The sequence below is a fragment of the Monomorium pharaonis genome, chromosome 2 (genome assembly GCF_013373865.1).
Source record: "Monomorium pharaonis isolate MP-MQ-018 chromosome 2, ASM1337386v2, whole genome shotgun sequence".
NCBI classification, from domain to species: domain Eukaryota; kingdom Metazoa; phylum Arthropoda; class Insecta; order Hymenoptera; family Formicidae; genus Monomorium; species Monomorium pharaonis.
The window spans coordinates 19439433-19455210 of record NC_050468.1 but is presented as its reverse complement, the minus strand read 5'-3'; the positions used below and the strand labels follow the sequence as shown (position 1 = coordinate 19455210).

General features: G+C 33.9%; 1 protein-coding gene and 1 long non-coding RNA gene across 2 annotated transcripts in view; one reads left to right on the top strand and one right to left on the bottom strand.

The window, feature by feature from the left end:
- Positions 1 to 1317: 1317 nt before the first annotated feature.
- On the bottom strand, positions 1318 to 4433 carry LOC118644503. The gene is made up of 3 exons (XR_004962282.1): positions 4265 to 4433; positions 3744 to 3908; positions 1318 to 1555 (listed from the first exon to the last, which is right to left on the bottom strand). It is a non-coding gene; the product is annotated as an uncharacterized LOC118644503 (long non-coding RNA).
- A 244-nt stretch (positions 4434 to 4677) lies between these two features.
- LOC118644496 overlaps positions 4678 to 15778 on the top strand; it is a 28083-nt gene continuing 16982 nt past the window's right edge. The window contains exons 1-3 of the mRNA XM_036283137.1: positions 4678 to 5464; positions 6395 to 6514; positions 6639 to 6756. Coding sequence (XP_036139030.1) covers positions 5321 to 5464; positions 6395 to 6514; positions 6639 to 6756 — 382 coding nt within the window. The 5' untranslated portion in view covers positions 4678 to 5320. The remainder of the gene's footprint in view (positions 5465 to 6394; positions 6515 to 6638; positions 6757 to 15778) is intronic.

Genomic DNA, 15778 nt, shown 5'->3' with positions numbered 1-15778 from the left:
TCCATAAAAAAAACTGTTTTTTTTTTTACTTTTACTTGTAACACTTATAAAAATAATAGTGGGCAGTATTAATTTAGCTAGCAATTATTACATATTTCAAGTTTTAAAAGTATTAACAATAGTGCTTTTAATAGTTGAAATAAGAATTAATTACTGATCAATTTAATATTGTTTTGTATTACATTTTTATAAGAAAAGGGCCAAAATCGTTAACATCCTTTTTACTTTCTTAACATTTTTCTTAAACATATAGGTAGAGTCAAATTTAAATGTTTTTTATACGCCCAATTTATGTTTAATGCAATAATTTTAAACAAGTGTTCTTACAAAATTACATAAATCATAAAAATCAAAATTATCTAAATTACAAGATACAAATTCACTATAAATTTTATCGATATACTTTATTAATTTTTAATGAATTTAGCACTCTAAACATTATATCATATAATGTTTTTTATAGATTTAAACCTTCTAAAGAAAATTATAATTATTTAAAAAATTGTGGATAAATTACGCATCACAGATTATTGGAAGGTGACAATATTAAATAATCTTTCTATGGATGCATTGTTTGGTAAAAATATATTAAATTTAATAAATAGCTTTTTTAATTTTGGAGTTTTATAATAATCCACAATAAAAGGTTTTATAAATATCCACATTAAGTAATTTGTCAATAACTAAAGATTAAGTATAAATTACACATTAATGCAATGCTGGACTGCCTCTCAAACTTGATCGAGGTCGAAAATATAAAGTCATTCGTGCACATCATTAATAAGATTTCGTAAACTGAAAAAAAACTGTAAAATCAACGAAAAAACAACTTGATTCAATTATAAACAGTGTAATTGCGAGTTGCCAACTAAATAAATGATTCAGGCAATTTATTTGTTATTGATTGTAATTTTAATTATGCATATTAAATGAATTATGTATACATATAAATCAATGACATATAATATTGCAGTGAATACATATCAGAGTGTAACACATTTTTAAAGTTGAGAATTAAATACTCTATAATTATTTAATAATGCTAAATGTAAACATTACAATTGTATTTCAATGTTAATTATATACAACTTATATTTGATTTGATTAAATATACAAATAAATGTATAAGTTATATATTTGCATAATTTATGCATATGATTAAATTGATTTTTGTATTGAAAATAAAAAAATGTTTGTTTTAAAAACATTTTTACACACAATTACAAACAAAATTTGTTTTAATAAAAGAATAATTGCATAGGTTCAACACTAAATGTGCATGCATTAATTTTAATTTTTAATTTAATAAATTTTTTCTACTTTATCTAAAATAAATTTAATTTAATTAAAACATTACCTTTCTTAAATAAGAGTTTTCATAATTCTATCCTCCTCAGTCTCTTTTATAGACTGACATATTTCAGTTTAGTATTATATGTCGATGGCAAAATCTCGCTTTCTTCCGCGCTCTTGACGAACTATTTTTATTCATAAAACAGTGGATGTTGTTTACGAAATGACACGCTACGTAGCGCTGAGTGAGAAGAATGCCATCCTAAGAATAAAATATACTTCACACAAACCTATTTATTATTGACACAATACATAAATGATTTGAACCAATGTTTAACAATATTAAACATTAAATGCATCTTATTTCCATTCTACCATAATGTTTTTGTATAAATTACAATAGCATTAACTTTTTGGTTGTTTTGTTTTAATTATTTCACGTAATTGAGTTGATAGCATTACTTGAATGATATATTTTATGTTTGTATTGTTGATATATTTTACTTCAATATTATTGAATCATATGTATTAATTCATTTACCGGGAGTAAAAAGATTTTATAATTATTACACATACGCTTGATGCAATTATAACGTATACTTAATAATATTTTTATCTACATATACACAACAACATTAATAATTACATGTGTTGATTGTATCAAGTTCATATGTAATTAAAATAAACACATTTCCATTTCTTCTAAAGATATAATTGTATAATATATGCAATAAGGAGTCAATATAACATCTGACAAATTCTTGTTCTAATATATAAAAAATATACAAATAAAATACATTGTATTTAAATTAAGAAAAAGTAATGCTTTTGAATTAATTAAAGTACCCTCAACTCTGCGGTTGATTTGTTTTTATTATTTTACATAGTTGAATTGACAACAGACATAATTATATGAATTACATAGAATTCAACTACATATAAACAAAACTATTAATTGCATATGTAATTTTAATAAAAAAATATGTAATTGAAATATATAAATTTATCGATCATTCAATTACATTTTCCAAAAGCATTGATATTATTAAACCAACTGTCACGATTATTAAAACAATTATTGCTTATTTTCGTTCATTAATATTGATGGTTACTTTAATAATATTAATTTCAATTACACTGATTTAATTGATACAACAGCATTTTCTTTCTGTGTATATATGTTCTTTTATAGATTTGGAAATTCTTTTCCAGAATCAAAATACACATATTAATATCCATCTGTGAATTGAACTTTATATCGAGAACAAAAAATATTTTTTTTTTATTGCTCTACTTATCGACTTTTTACGCGTATATAATCTAAATTTTTGTTTCACAATTTCATCTTGGGCACTAAAATCTAATTTTCGAAAACTCAATACTTTTTGTTCTCGTCGTCTACTAGTCTGTAAATACAAATTTTGTAAGTACAAACCGTAGATCTTTTATATTAAGTAAACATTGTTATACGATGTGACAGCAAATTAAGAATTTTTCCCGTTTTTAGAGGAAACTCCACTCCACGGACTGGTAGCAATGCGTATTCTTTTATTCTGGAGAAGAATTTCCAAATCTATAAAAGAAATAAAAAGATATAGTAGGAACAAAGATATTACTAACTTTTTGTCGGTAAACCGTAGCGCGAGCCTGACCGTGCTGTTTTACGCGAGTACACGACTTGCGAGCAGCCAAAATTATCGGATCTCAGAAACGGCTAAACAGATCGAGTTCTAACTAGGCTCAATCGAAAGCGTGGGGTCAATTTGTATCAGAAAACTATTTTTATTTTTCCTCGACGTATCTTATGAGGGGAGATATCACGACGCAAAGTCCAAATGTCAAAATTTTCATGTAAGAAACGTCATCGTCATCGATCTCTCACATCAGATGAAAACTGTCACTTTCACACTTTTGATACAAGAGGTGCTTGTATGCTACAAACGCGCATCAAATTATTTAAAAACTTGTCATACCAACAAAATATAGTGGGATAAACCATTCACTACAATATTATATGTCATTGATTCATATATATACACAATTCGTTTAATATGCATTATAGAAATTGCAATCAATAACAAATATATTGTATGAATCATTTATTTAGTTGGCAGCCCGCAACTACACCGTTTAATTGAAACAAGTTGCTTTTTCATTGATTTTACAACATTTTTTTTCACTGTAGGTGCTAGAGCGATGTTATATTTTTCAGAGATCAATTAACTGACGGAGACGAAAGTTTTCTAGCACTAAAACTAAAAAAAGTCGTTCAAAATAAGCCGGTTCTCTAAAGGCTAAACAGCAATCATCTACTAAATTATTTTTACAAAGCCTTTCTTCTAGAACCAAAACCTTGTTATTTGCCAACTTTCTCTTTTTTGGTAACTCTTTTATTTATAATTTTTACATTCCCCTTTCCTATTAAAGTCAAGATATTTGAATGTCCTTACCTTTTCTAACTCCTCATTTTCCCACTTCCATTTTTCCTTCTCTTTCCCATTTCTATTGAATACAATCACCTTTGTTATATGTATACGCTAGTGACTAAATCCTCTCGTTTTCTAATTTTAGGAAACATCTTATTCCTCTTTCTCCCAAGTATCCATATAGATTCGCTATATACAGATTAAAATTAAAGCAGACGATTCATGATACATTCTTGTTTAATTCCCTTCGTCGTACTAAAAACTTCAGTCAAACCGTTCTTTGTCCTTATTATCACTCTGGTGTTCTTGTAAATTTTTTTTTTCAATCGTCAGCTACTTCTTATTTCTTATAAAATTCTTCACAATTCCTTTTATATAATCAAAAATCGCTTTTAAATCTATAGTGTGTAAGTAATCATAACTTTTGAGACAAAAGAAGTTTAATGAATCCTCTCGATTCATATGGTTAAACTCTCAAATTTATTATATTCGCCAAATGTGACCTAGTAATCCGTGTCCGCTCTACTCGCAATCGTACAACCCACCTCTCTGTTCTTCACTCCGCGTTCAACGACTCTATATTATTTTCTGCCATTTTTCAAACGGAAGAGAAAACACACATTTACTTTTCCGAACGAACCAAAGAACTTTATTCAGAACAAGTACAGAGTAATGTTGAGACACGTCCGAATAAGGCTGCGATCTCTTTTCAACTAGTTGTTCATTTTGTTGCTTAGCATTAGTTGCCTGCTGCCGCCGATCGATATTCGTAATCGGACAGCTGACTCGGGTCAAAAAGTATATCGGGCGGTGCGCGTAACAATATACGCGCACGCACACACGCACGCACGCACGCACGAACGCTCGCACGCACAAACGCTCGCACGCATGAACGCTCGCACGCACGAACGATCGCACGCACGAACGCTCGCACGCACGAACGCTCGCACGCACGAACGCTCGCACACACACACGCGCGCGCGCGCACGCACGCACGCACGCACGCACAATGTACATACATTATTATATTCTAATATATTTTAGTTCTTAACAGAAAATGACGAAAACGTTGACATATAAGAAAATACATAAAAACTAAAATTATTTCACGATAAATAATATATGTCTTACATTACAATCTGATAATAAATAATTTTTCTATTTTGAATATTCTTAATGGTAACTTGCGTCTGCACCTCATGAAAGAACAAAACTGAATGACCTATTGATAAGTTTATGCGCGTGCGTAACTTTTATTTCAAAATTTTTCATGAGAAAGATATTCCATGAGAAAGAAACATCTGATGTTCTTTCGGCATTGGATCGATGTAATCGGCAGCAACTATCATATACACGCTATAGCGTTAAGTTGCGAGTGCTTCAATTGCACATGAAAATATTTTGTATTACCTTATAACTGCAAGATTAGACTAAATTGTAGAAAATATATTAAAGCAATATTAAAACACTTTAACATTTTTTAAAAAAGAGAAAATGTAAAAACTAAAGACATTTATATTTCTTTTATACTTAATAGGGGAGGAATAAGAGTACTTTCGTTTCTTTTATCTCTTATAAACGCATTTAATGTCAGTAGAAACATGACCAGTGTCGTAGACAAGTATTTCAGTCTTAACCGTACTTTTTTGCTGATAGTTGGTCTATGGCCTTATCAACAATCGAAATTTGCTCGATTTTATTTATTTTGTTGTTACGTTATTATTGTAACTGCTGTTATATTTCAGGTATATCGACTACTATTTTCTGACTACGTTTTCTTATCTTACATAATATAGAGGATTATTTTAATACTCGGGGACTTTCTTATTAATTTGAAAACTAAAATATCAGTAAAAAAATATTTTTAAAATAATGTTCAAAAGAAACATATATTGAAAACGTTTTATAAGGGCTCACAGTAAAAGAATAGAAATTTGTTAATGTAAGCACGCTCAGAATTATCCTTTTGTGTATAAGTACCGAGATTTATACAACTAGTATTTGATTATTTTTAATTTATAAGACAATTTAATCAATTTAATAACAGTTTTTTTAAGTAAAATATATAAAATAAATACTTAAAGTAAAACTGTTTTATTAAATTTATGTCCTATAAGTTAAAGATAATCAAATACTTGTTGCAAACCTTAGCACTTATACACAAAAAGATTATTCTGAGCATGCTTACTTTACCAAATTTCTATTTTTTTACTTTAAGGCCTCACGAACGTTTTCAATATATGTTTCCTTCGAACATTATTTTTAATGTTTTACTAAAACATTTTTTACAATAACATTGTATACAACAATAAAATCTATACATGTAAAAACGTTACATGTTATAAAATATCATTGTAATAACACGTTGTACTAATGATAGCTTGCTTACTGGGATTTAATCTTTTTAATAATATTAATAAATCTAAATTTATTATTAAATAATTAAAGCATTATTTCTAAATAAGTACAATTTATTTTTGTTTAATATTATTAAAAAATAGAATAATTTATTATTAGCCAAGGATTTTAACAACAGAAATTGTTGCAAAAACTTGATTTCAATAAACGAAACATTAATATAATGTATGGTCAGATTTATGTTTAAAAGAGTAAATGATAAAGACATGTATAATGCTTCTATCCTTTTTATTATCTAAAAAAGTTTTTAATTACAGTTTGCAACACTTGTGACATCCGAATGTTCTGCAGATTATGTCTTAAAATTTTTTTCTTTGTCATTTGGTTTTATTACTTTAGCCATTACATACAATTCGTTTTACGTTAACAGTGACAAAGTAAGTTAGTTATATCTATTTTAATAAATATTTACAATATAATTTTGCAACCATTAGAGTTTGCTTCCCTTGTTATAATATAAAAAGTATGTATAATTCAAATAATATTTTATTTAACAAATAGTTAAGATATTTAATGGAACAACTTCAGCTCGTTTATGATGACTTAAAAGATAATAATGAAATTGCCATCTTTGAAAGATGTGGAAACATTTCAAAACGTTATACGACTGCATTTATTAGTAAGACAATACTTTTTATTCATCACATCTATAATATATTAATAAGTGTTTAAAACTTTAATAACAAAACGTTTTTTCAAATTTCTTGAATTGCAACATGTTTTATTTTCTTAAATGTAGATATATTAAAAAATAAAGAAATTAAAAGCGCAAAAAATTAAAAAATACTCAAAATTAAAATATTTTGTACACTTTGTTTTTAAAATATATTTTTCAATACGTTTTAATAATTATAATTAATAAATTTATACAAATAAAATTATTAAAAGATGAATTTATTTATATATTTTTATTACAACAAAATGTATGTATCTTTATCAAATCTCATATAGCACACTCTTACTGAAGGACGTTGCAAGAACAGAATAGCCACACAAAATCATATGATATTTTTGAGATATTGTAACGTTCACGTGAATATAATTAAGATGAGACGTACACACGCGGATAGGAATGTCTAGCCATACGAAGTTAACTATGTTTCGATTTCTATATAAAATAGGTTACATGCGCCCATGGTGCCCATGCATGCGCTGTAGAAATCGCTGGAATACAGCTAACTTCGTATGGCCAGGCATTTCTGTCCGCATGTGTACTATATGTATAGAATACAATTAAGTATTATATTATTAAATGTATAAATAATATGTAATATGATATCGATGATACTTAGACAAGGTTGGGAAAGTTACTTTTTAAAAGTAACTCGTTACCGTTATCGTTACTCTTGATAAAAATTAACTTGTTATCGTTACTCGTTACCGGTCGTAAAAAGTAACGCCTTACCGTTACTTTAAAAATGACGAAAAATTGTTACTTTTCGTTACTTTTTTCTTAATGATAAGACAGATTTATAAAATAGGATACTAAGACGTACAGAATATAAAATTGGAAAATATTTATTTTTAAATACTTTTATATATTTTCAGTACATATCTATATTACATATTACATTTTTTATATACTTTGTACACTTTAAATGTTTATTTCATATATCTATTATCCAGATAACACAAAGAATCCAAAATAATTCTTTTAGTAATTTTTTTATGTCCCCAATTATGAATTCTTCTTTAGATGCAAAAAGAAATCTTTTTCTAAGATAAATTTTTTTTTATGCGGAAAATTCTTTTTCTCTCCTGTTCTCTAGTCTTCTTGCTTTCTACCAGACGGCAAGTATTTCCACGTTTATGTACCGGCCATATTTTTTAAAGTAATGATAAAAGTAACTGCGTTTCGTTACTCGTTACAAAAGAAAATATAACGTCCTAACAACGTTACAAGTAACGCGTTACTTCCCAACCCTGTTGATATCTATGTCATAAAAAATAGTTTAGGTGGGATGCAGAGATGTTTACAGGACAAGGAAACAGACAAATATTAAGTTTAAAAAGACCGTAGATGGAAAAAAGTTATCAATAAGTAAAGATCTTGGATGATATATCGAGATAGTTTTATGACACAGTTTGTACAGGGTAATTAGTTAAAAATATTTTAAAAAGAGAATTTTTATCGTGTTTAGGCACGTAACAGTACTCTATAATTGCCTGAACTCATGTGTTCAACGTTCGTTCTCCCGGCACCAAATACTCAAGAAATTCTTCCTATGATTTTCCGAACACGCATTTTGCCGGATCGATGAACATTCCATATTTTTGTAAGCTCAAATGTTCGAAAATGTTCCAAGTGTTCCTCACTTGACAATGACATCACAAGGATGTTGCCTAGAGGTCCCAGATAGTGGACGTTCTTAGGATGTCCTCAGGACGTCCAGGACGAACTTCGTAGATATCCCGAGGGCGTTCTAATTTTATCCTGGGACGTCCTCAGGACATCCTGAGGACAGTCCACCGGACGTCCTGAGGATACCATAGAATTTCCTCAAGACATCCTCAGAAATAGTAAACAATGACCACTTGTTCGCGATTCTGCGAAGAGATCGCTGGATGCCCCTAAGGATGATATGCAGGGTGAGAGGACGTTCGTGGAAAGGGTGTTTAATTAATTGCACAACAATTACGTGTCACGTGGAATCCGAGATGTCCGAGTCGTACCGTATATTTTACAGATCTTAACTTATACACATTACATGCGTTTTCTGAGTTCTGAGAGCACTGATGAGATTGTCTATAATTGAGAGATAATGTCCACTCACTCGGCAGAAATTATATTAATTGTTACCGGTGAAGACGATGATGCCCGTGAACCGGTGTCACGCGGCGCCGGCGTGCGCGTAGCGTGATGAGTCTGAGGGTGCGGTCCCATGAAGCGGATTATGCGGAAGCGGAACGAGCGGATCACCAATCACAGGACCGTTTCGACGGAATCTTTAAAAGAGTTCTATCAGAATGATCCCGCGATTGGTGATCCGCTCGTTCCGCTTCCGCATAATCTGCTTCATGGGACCGCACCCTGAGGATGACGTCCCATGGCGCGTATTGCGATACGCGCGTATCGAGCGTATTAAATTTCAACCAATGACAGACGATCCGCCGTTTTTGATACGTTGACGATCCGCGGAAATTCATAATCGAGCGGATCGCACACATACATATACACAGTCGTATAATGTTACATGACGTGTGCACTGGGCGGTGTATATATTTACTTCTTTTTACTATAACTTCTTCAGATTTATGAGTACTACGCGTGGTACTCCTTCTTGTCACTTTTTGTGTACTTCTTATGGGCACGAAAAGGTTAGAAATGGCCACGCATGCTTGTGTGTGTGTATGTTCAATACGCCGAAATGTGGCTCTTATGTCCCATGGAGCGGATTACGCGGAAGCAGAATCAGCGGATCACTAATCACGGGATCGTTCTAATAGAACCTTTTCAAAAATTCCGTTGAAACAGTCCCATGATTGGTGATCCGCTCGTTCCGCTTCCGCGTAATCCGCTTCATGGGACATAAAGGGCCATCTACAATGGAGAGTTGTAGGCCGTAGCAGTAGTCGTAAACAATATTTTCATTACGTACTGTTTTACTGATTACGGCCTACAACAGACATTGAGTCAATTCAGTGGGTGCTTACGATGAGCGTTCAGGTGTTCGGGGTTAGTTTTTAGTCACCTCTCTATGATAGCCGGCTTGTATATTATTGCTACGTCGTTTATATTATTGACAGTATGGTCGTAGATTTAGCGTTGTTACGACTAAAACACTCCATTGTAGATGGCCCTTAAGAGACATATTTCGGCCTACTGAAAGCAGCGGAATGTCTGTGATTGGTTGCAGAGTTCGATACGCCCGATACGCGCGTATCGCAATACGCGCCATGGGACGTCACCCTGAGTCTCTCGATGTTGATGTATCAGAGAATTGTGGCTGAGTCTCTCTACAGATGATGAGAATGAGTCCTTCCTTGAGCATTTGTCGGATGAAACGTCTACGATCTCACGAATAGGTTCGAACACCAAACGATATCGAAGCACTAGCACGATGAACAAGAGTGAACCGCCGCCATCGAGAGTACGTACCAAAGAGAGCGATTCTAGTGCTATGCGCGTGTTGGCGCGCATGCTAGTGCTCCTACGATCTATGATCGATGTGCCGGTTGTGAACGATGATCGATAACTGCTGCCATCTGACGTGACGGCGCAAACTCAATACATGCTGAATCCCGAACACCACTTTTTGTCAGATTTTTTAGATTTTTGGGGGGATTTTTGATAAATGTATCGATTTTTATGGCATACCATATTGTTTCAATAAGTGTAGACAATTTAATTTGACTTTGAAGTCAACATTTTTACACATTTAATTTTGCAATACATTCTAGAAATACGTACGATATTCAAAGATTTCTCACTTGCTATATTAATTTACCTGTCTTTTTCAAAAATTACTACACGTCCAGGATGTCCCTGAATACTATTTTAGGATGTCCTGAGGACTCTCTTAGGACGTCCTAAAAACTGTCTTAGGATGTCCTGAGGATTATTTTAGAATGTCCTGAGGACTGTCTTAGGATGTCCTGAGGACTTTCAGGATATCATATTCTTAGAACATTCTGTGCTATCTAAAATGTCTGATATTTATACAGTCATTATATTTAAGTTTATTTTCAGACATTTTGTAGCTAATGAAACTCTTTATACAATATTTTAAGAATAACGTTTTTAACTAGAATACATATATCCTCAGGACATCCCAAAAATGTCTTCAAGACATGAGTAAAATTTTAATTTATATTAATACTATTATAGAATCTAACATTCTAAATTTACTTTAGAAGTCAAATTTATACATAAAATATTTATATAAAATATTTACAATAATACAACTATTATATCCTGACAAGATCCCAGAACATCCCGGGACATATTCAGGATGATCCTGAGGACGTCTTGTGCTATCTGTAGAGAGCCTCTGAAGGAGAGAGTGGCAAACTGATCACGTGAACGCCCCCATCGAATCAAAAAAGACGCGGTCTTTCTGTCTATTTAGTAAGCCTCTAAGAAAGAGAGAGCGACAACTGATCGTGTGACCGCGTGCTTAACGCCCGCATCGAATCAGAAGAGACGCGGTTTGCCACTCTCTCCCTCAGAGACTCTCTAGCTATCTGGAGTAACAAAAATCCAAATTCCGCAAGATCTTGTCAATGAACCTCTGGAACGTTTGTGCCGCATTTCTCAAACCAGTATACAAAAATTCGTACGTGCCAAATGGTATGATGATGGTAGTTTTCAGGATTTTCTTTTGCTATGGGAATCTGGTGATACGTCCGAACGAGATCCAGCGTGGTGAAAATCTTCTCAAAACCCTGCAAGGTCTGCACGAAATCATGATTGTGTCGGACCGAATACCGATCCGGGATCATTCGTGTAGCGATTCAGTGTCCTGTAATCGCTGTAAGACCGTTATTCTTTGTCCTTCTTAGACATTAACAGGCCTTTGGCACTCGCTTATATTTTCAAGCAAAAATGTGACCTCCTTATTGTCCGAGAGATCCGCTAGAGGCACTGGTAGTAACAAAAGGTTTGTTCTTGGTAGCTGCACTGGAACTGTACTGAACTGGACCAGTGGGGTGACCTCCTTTTGGACACGTAACGATTGGACACCGCTCGATTGGACACGCACGATTGGACACGCACGATTGGACACGGCTCGATTGGACACCGCACGATTGGACACCGCACGATTGGACACCGCATTATTGGACACCGCACGATTGGACACCGCATTATTGGACACCGCACGATTGGACACCGCATTATTGGACACCGCATTATTGGACACCGCACGATTGGACACAGCACGATTGGACACCGCATTATTGGACACCGCAGTCTTCTAGTGAATAACATTTATATATCATATGACAGATTATCTAAGCTTAGAAATATCTGGCAGAAAAAAGCTTCGATTTGCCAGAAAAAAAATTGAATTTTAAATATCTATATACGATCTATTTTTAGGAGCATCTCGTTTTGCGTGGAAAGTTTCAAACCTATGTGGTGCAGAAAATGCTCGCACGCACACACACACACACACACACACGGGGGGGTGCAAGGGGGGCCTTCGGCCCCCCCTCCCGCACCCACCCCGTCCAAGTCGCTAACCCATGCAAACTGTATTAGAAATCTGCATACACACACGTAAATGTGTGTGTGTGTCCAATTGTACGGTGTCCAATAATGCGGTGTCCAATAATGCGGTGTCCAATAATGCGGTGTCCAATAATGCGGTGTCCAATAATGCGGTGTCCAATCGTGCGGTGTCCAATAATGCGGTGTCCAATAATGCGGTGTCCAATCGTGCGGTGTCCAATCGTGCGGTGTCCAATAATGCGGTGTCCAATCGTGCGGTGTCCAATCGTGCGGTGTCCAATCGTGCGGTGTCCAATCGTGCGTGTCCAATCGTGCGTGTCCAATCGAGCGGTGTCCAATCGTTACGTGTCCAAACGGGATACTCCCGACCAGTGCAAGCCAGTTCAGGCTAAAGACCTATAATAAAAGATTCGCCAATGGCGAACACAATTTTGATTGGTCACTTCCCAGACAGCACATGTAGATTATGAGAACGATAATAGGATATTGCGAAAGTATATTGCAATATTCGTATAATATTAGAGATACGTCTGTGATATGGCGAGTATATACTCATAACGTACTATGTCCGCGTTGCCTTATCCCATAGAATTTCGCTGGCAGTTTATGAGAATATACCGAATATATCTTAAGAATGTTATACGTATGTCTAAAGTATATCTTCAGTATATTTACAATATGTCTACAGTATGTTCACATTATATGGGCTCATGCATAATGAGAGGAATAAGGAACAAGGAATTAAACATACAGAATTAGCAAGAAGAAATAAGAAGAGGAATTAATCATTTCGCACATCAGGAAGCTATCGCAAAAAATGAAGCGTAATATCTGTTGAATACGCTGGGGTGCTTTGGAAAATTATGCTCAGATAATTGTAGGTTATAACCTAAATAATATATGTATATATACAATATATATATATTATTATAGTTTACGTTACTATATTATATCTTATGTACATACCAGAGTTATCTGGGCGTAATTCCTGAGAAAACCACGTTGTCCGTGAGTTCGTGTTCGCACGTTCACACCCTACACTTCACCACGTGTCTGCATCACACGGCAGACGAAAATGCGTAACGTTACAGATCATAGATAGCGTTGACATGATTCACTTTCGATATTACGCGGATATTTTGGAAATATGTGATAGATATACATGAGATATATCATAGGATATTTTACGGATGTTTTGAGTATATTAGATATAATCTCAGTATATTCAGTAGGAGTTGCGAAGTTCAGTCGCTATATTCTAAGTTTATCTTGAGGATATATCAAAATGACATTCTACTGAGATGTTATATGAATGTTTTACGTATATTCGGTATGATCACAGTACATTACGTATGAGAGTATAATATTCGTACGATATCTGGTGCTGTCTGGGTTGAATCACGTGGTTTATTCGCCATTGAGTACCCACGCTGGGCGAGGAAGAGGGGAGAGTGCTCTGTGCTGAGCAGTATAGGTTAAAGAAATGTGTCAGAAATTATAAGGTAATTCAATCTCTGCACTCTCGAGGGTCACTGTATTTTGACGATACACTCAGGAAGAACAAGAAAAATTAAATTTGCAGCTGCTATATGGCTGCGTACAACTTGGAGCAAGCTCGCATTGTTTACTTTTACTATCTCCACTACTCCAGACTAAAGACCTATAATCAAAGATGCGCCAATGGCCTCCCACCATGACTGCTATCCACCATCTTGTACCCATATGGAGACTGGATGGGGGCTGGGGCCGGGGGCTGAGGTCTGGGGCTGGGGTCTGGAGTAGTGGAGATAGTAAACAATGCGAGCCTGCTCCAAGTTGTACGCAGCCATATAACAGATGCAAATTTAATTTTTCTTGTTCTTCCTGAGTGTATCATCAAAATATAGTAACCCTCGAAAGTGCAGAGATTGAATTACCTTATAATTTCCCAGACAGCACATATAGATTATGAGAACGATAGTAGGATATTGCGAAAGTATATTACAATATTCGTATAATATTAGAGATACGTCTGTGATATGCCGAGTATATACTCATAATGTACTATGTCCGAGTTGCCTTATCCCATAGAATTTTGCTGACAGTGTGTGAAAATATACCGAATATATCTCAAGAATGTTATACGTATGTCTAAAGTATATCTTCAGTATATTCACAATATGTCTACAGTATGTTCGCATTATATGGGCTCATGCATAATGAGAGGAATAAGGAACAAGGAATTAAACATACAGAATTAGCAAGAAGAAAGAAGAAGAGGAATTAATCATTTCCCACATCAGGAAGCTATCGCAAGAAATGAAGTGTAATATCTGTTGAATACGCTGGGGTGCTTTGGGAAATTATGCTCAGATAATTGTAGGTTAATAATGTATATATATATATATATATATACATTATTATAGTTTACGTTACTATATTATATCTTATGTGCATACCAGAGTTATCTGGGCGTAATTCCTGAGAAAACCACGTTGTCCGTGAGTTCGTGTTCGTACGTTCACACCCTACACTTTACCACGTGTCTGCGTCACACGGCAGACGAAAATGCGTAACGTTACAGATCACAGATAGCGTTGATATGATTCACTTTCGATATTATGCGGATATTTTGGAAATATGTGATAGATATACATGAGATATATCATAGGATATTTTACGGACGTTTTGAGTATATTAGATATAATCTCAGTACATTAAGTAGGAGTTGCGAAGTTCAGTCGCTATATTCTAAGTTTATCTTGAGGATATACCAAAATGACATTCTACTGAGACGTTATATGAATGTTTTACGTATATTCGGTATGATCACAGTACATTACGTATGAGAGTAGAATATTCGTACGATATTTGGTGCTGTCTGGGTTCTGACACATCCCAGATAGCCAAATAAAGGCAACGTGTTGTTATTTTGCTGTCACTTATTCCCTATTAATTTTATCAATCTAAAGCCAAGGTGTTTCCTGAAACTGTCTGTTGTTCTGACATCATGTAAAATTCTACATTAGAATTCAACAAACTGACGGCAAGTTGTCAACATGCATGCACAATTGCTGTCAATGTGACAAGTTTATTATTCTTCAATGCATGCACTTATAATTTTATAAACTCATGAAGGTTATTTGCTCTCCTGATGTTAACTTTGTTCCACGTTAAATTACAATGACAGCAAATTGTGGGCAAGTTCACAACATACATGCAGTGCATTAATTTGCCCGATATGCTTAATCTCGCTTGGCTATCTGGGATATTCCTTTAACCTATACTGCTCAACACAGAGCACTCTCCCCTCTTCCTCGCCCAGCGTGGGTACGCAATGGCGGATAAACCATGTGACTCAAGTGACCAATCAAAATTGTGTTCGCCATTGGCGAATCTTTGATTATACCCAGTGAACACAGTAATATAGCAGCAGTGTAACAGCAATGTAACCGAATATAAGGTTACGTTACTCTGAAATTACACGTAA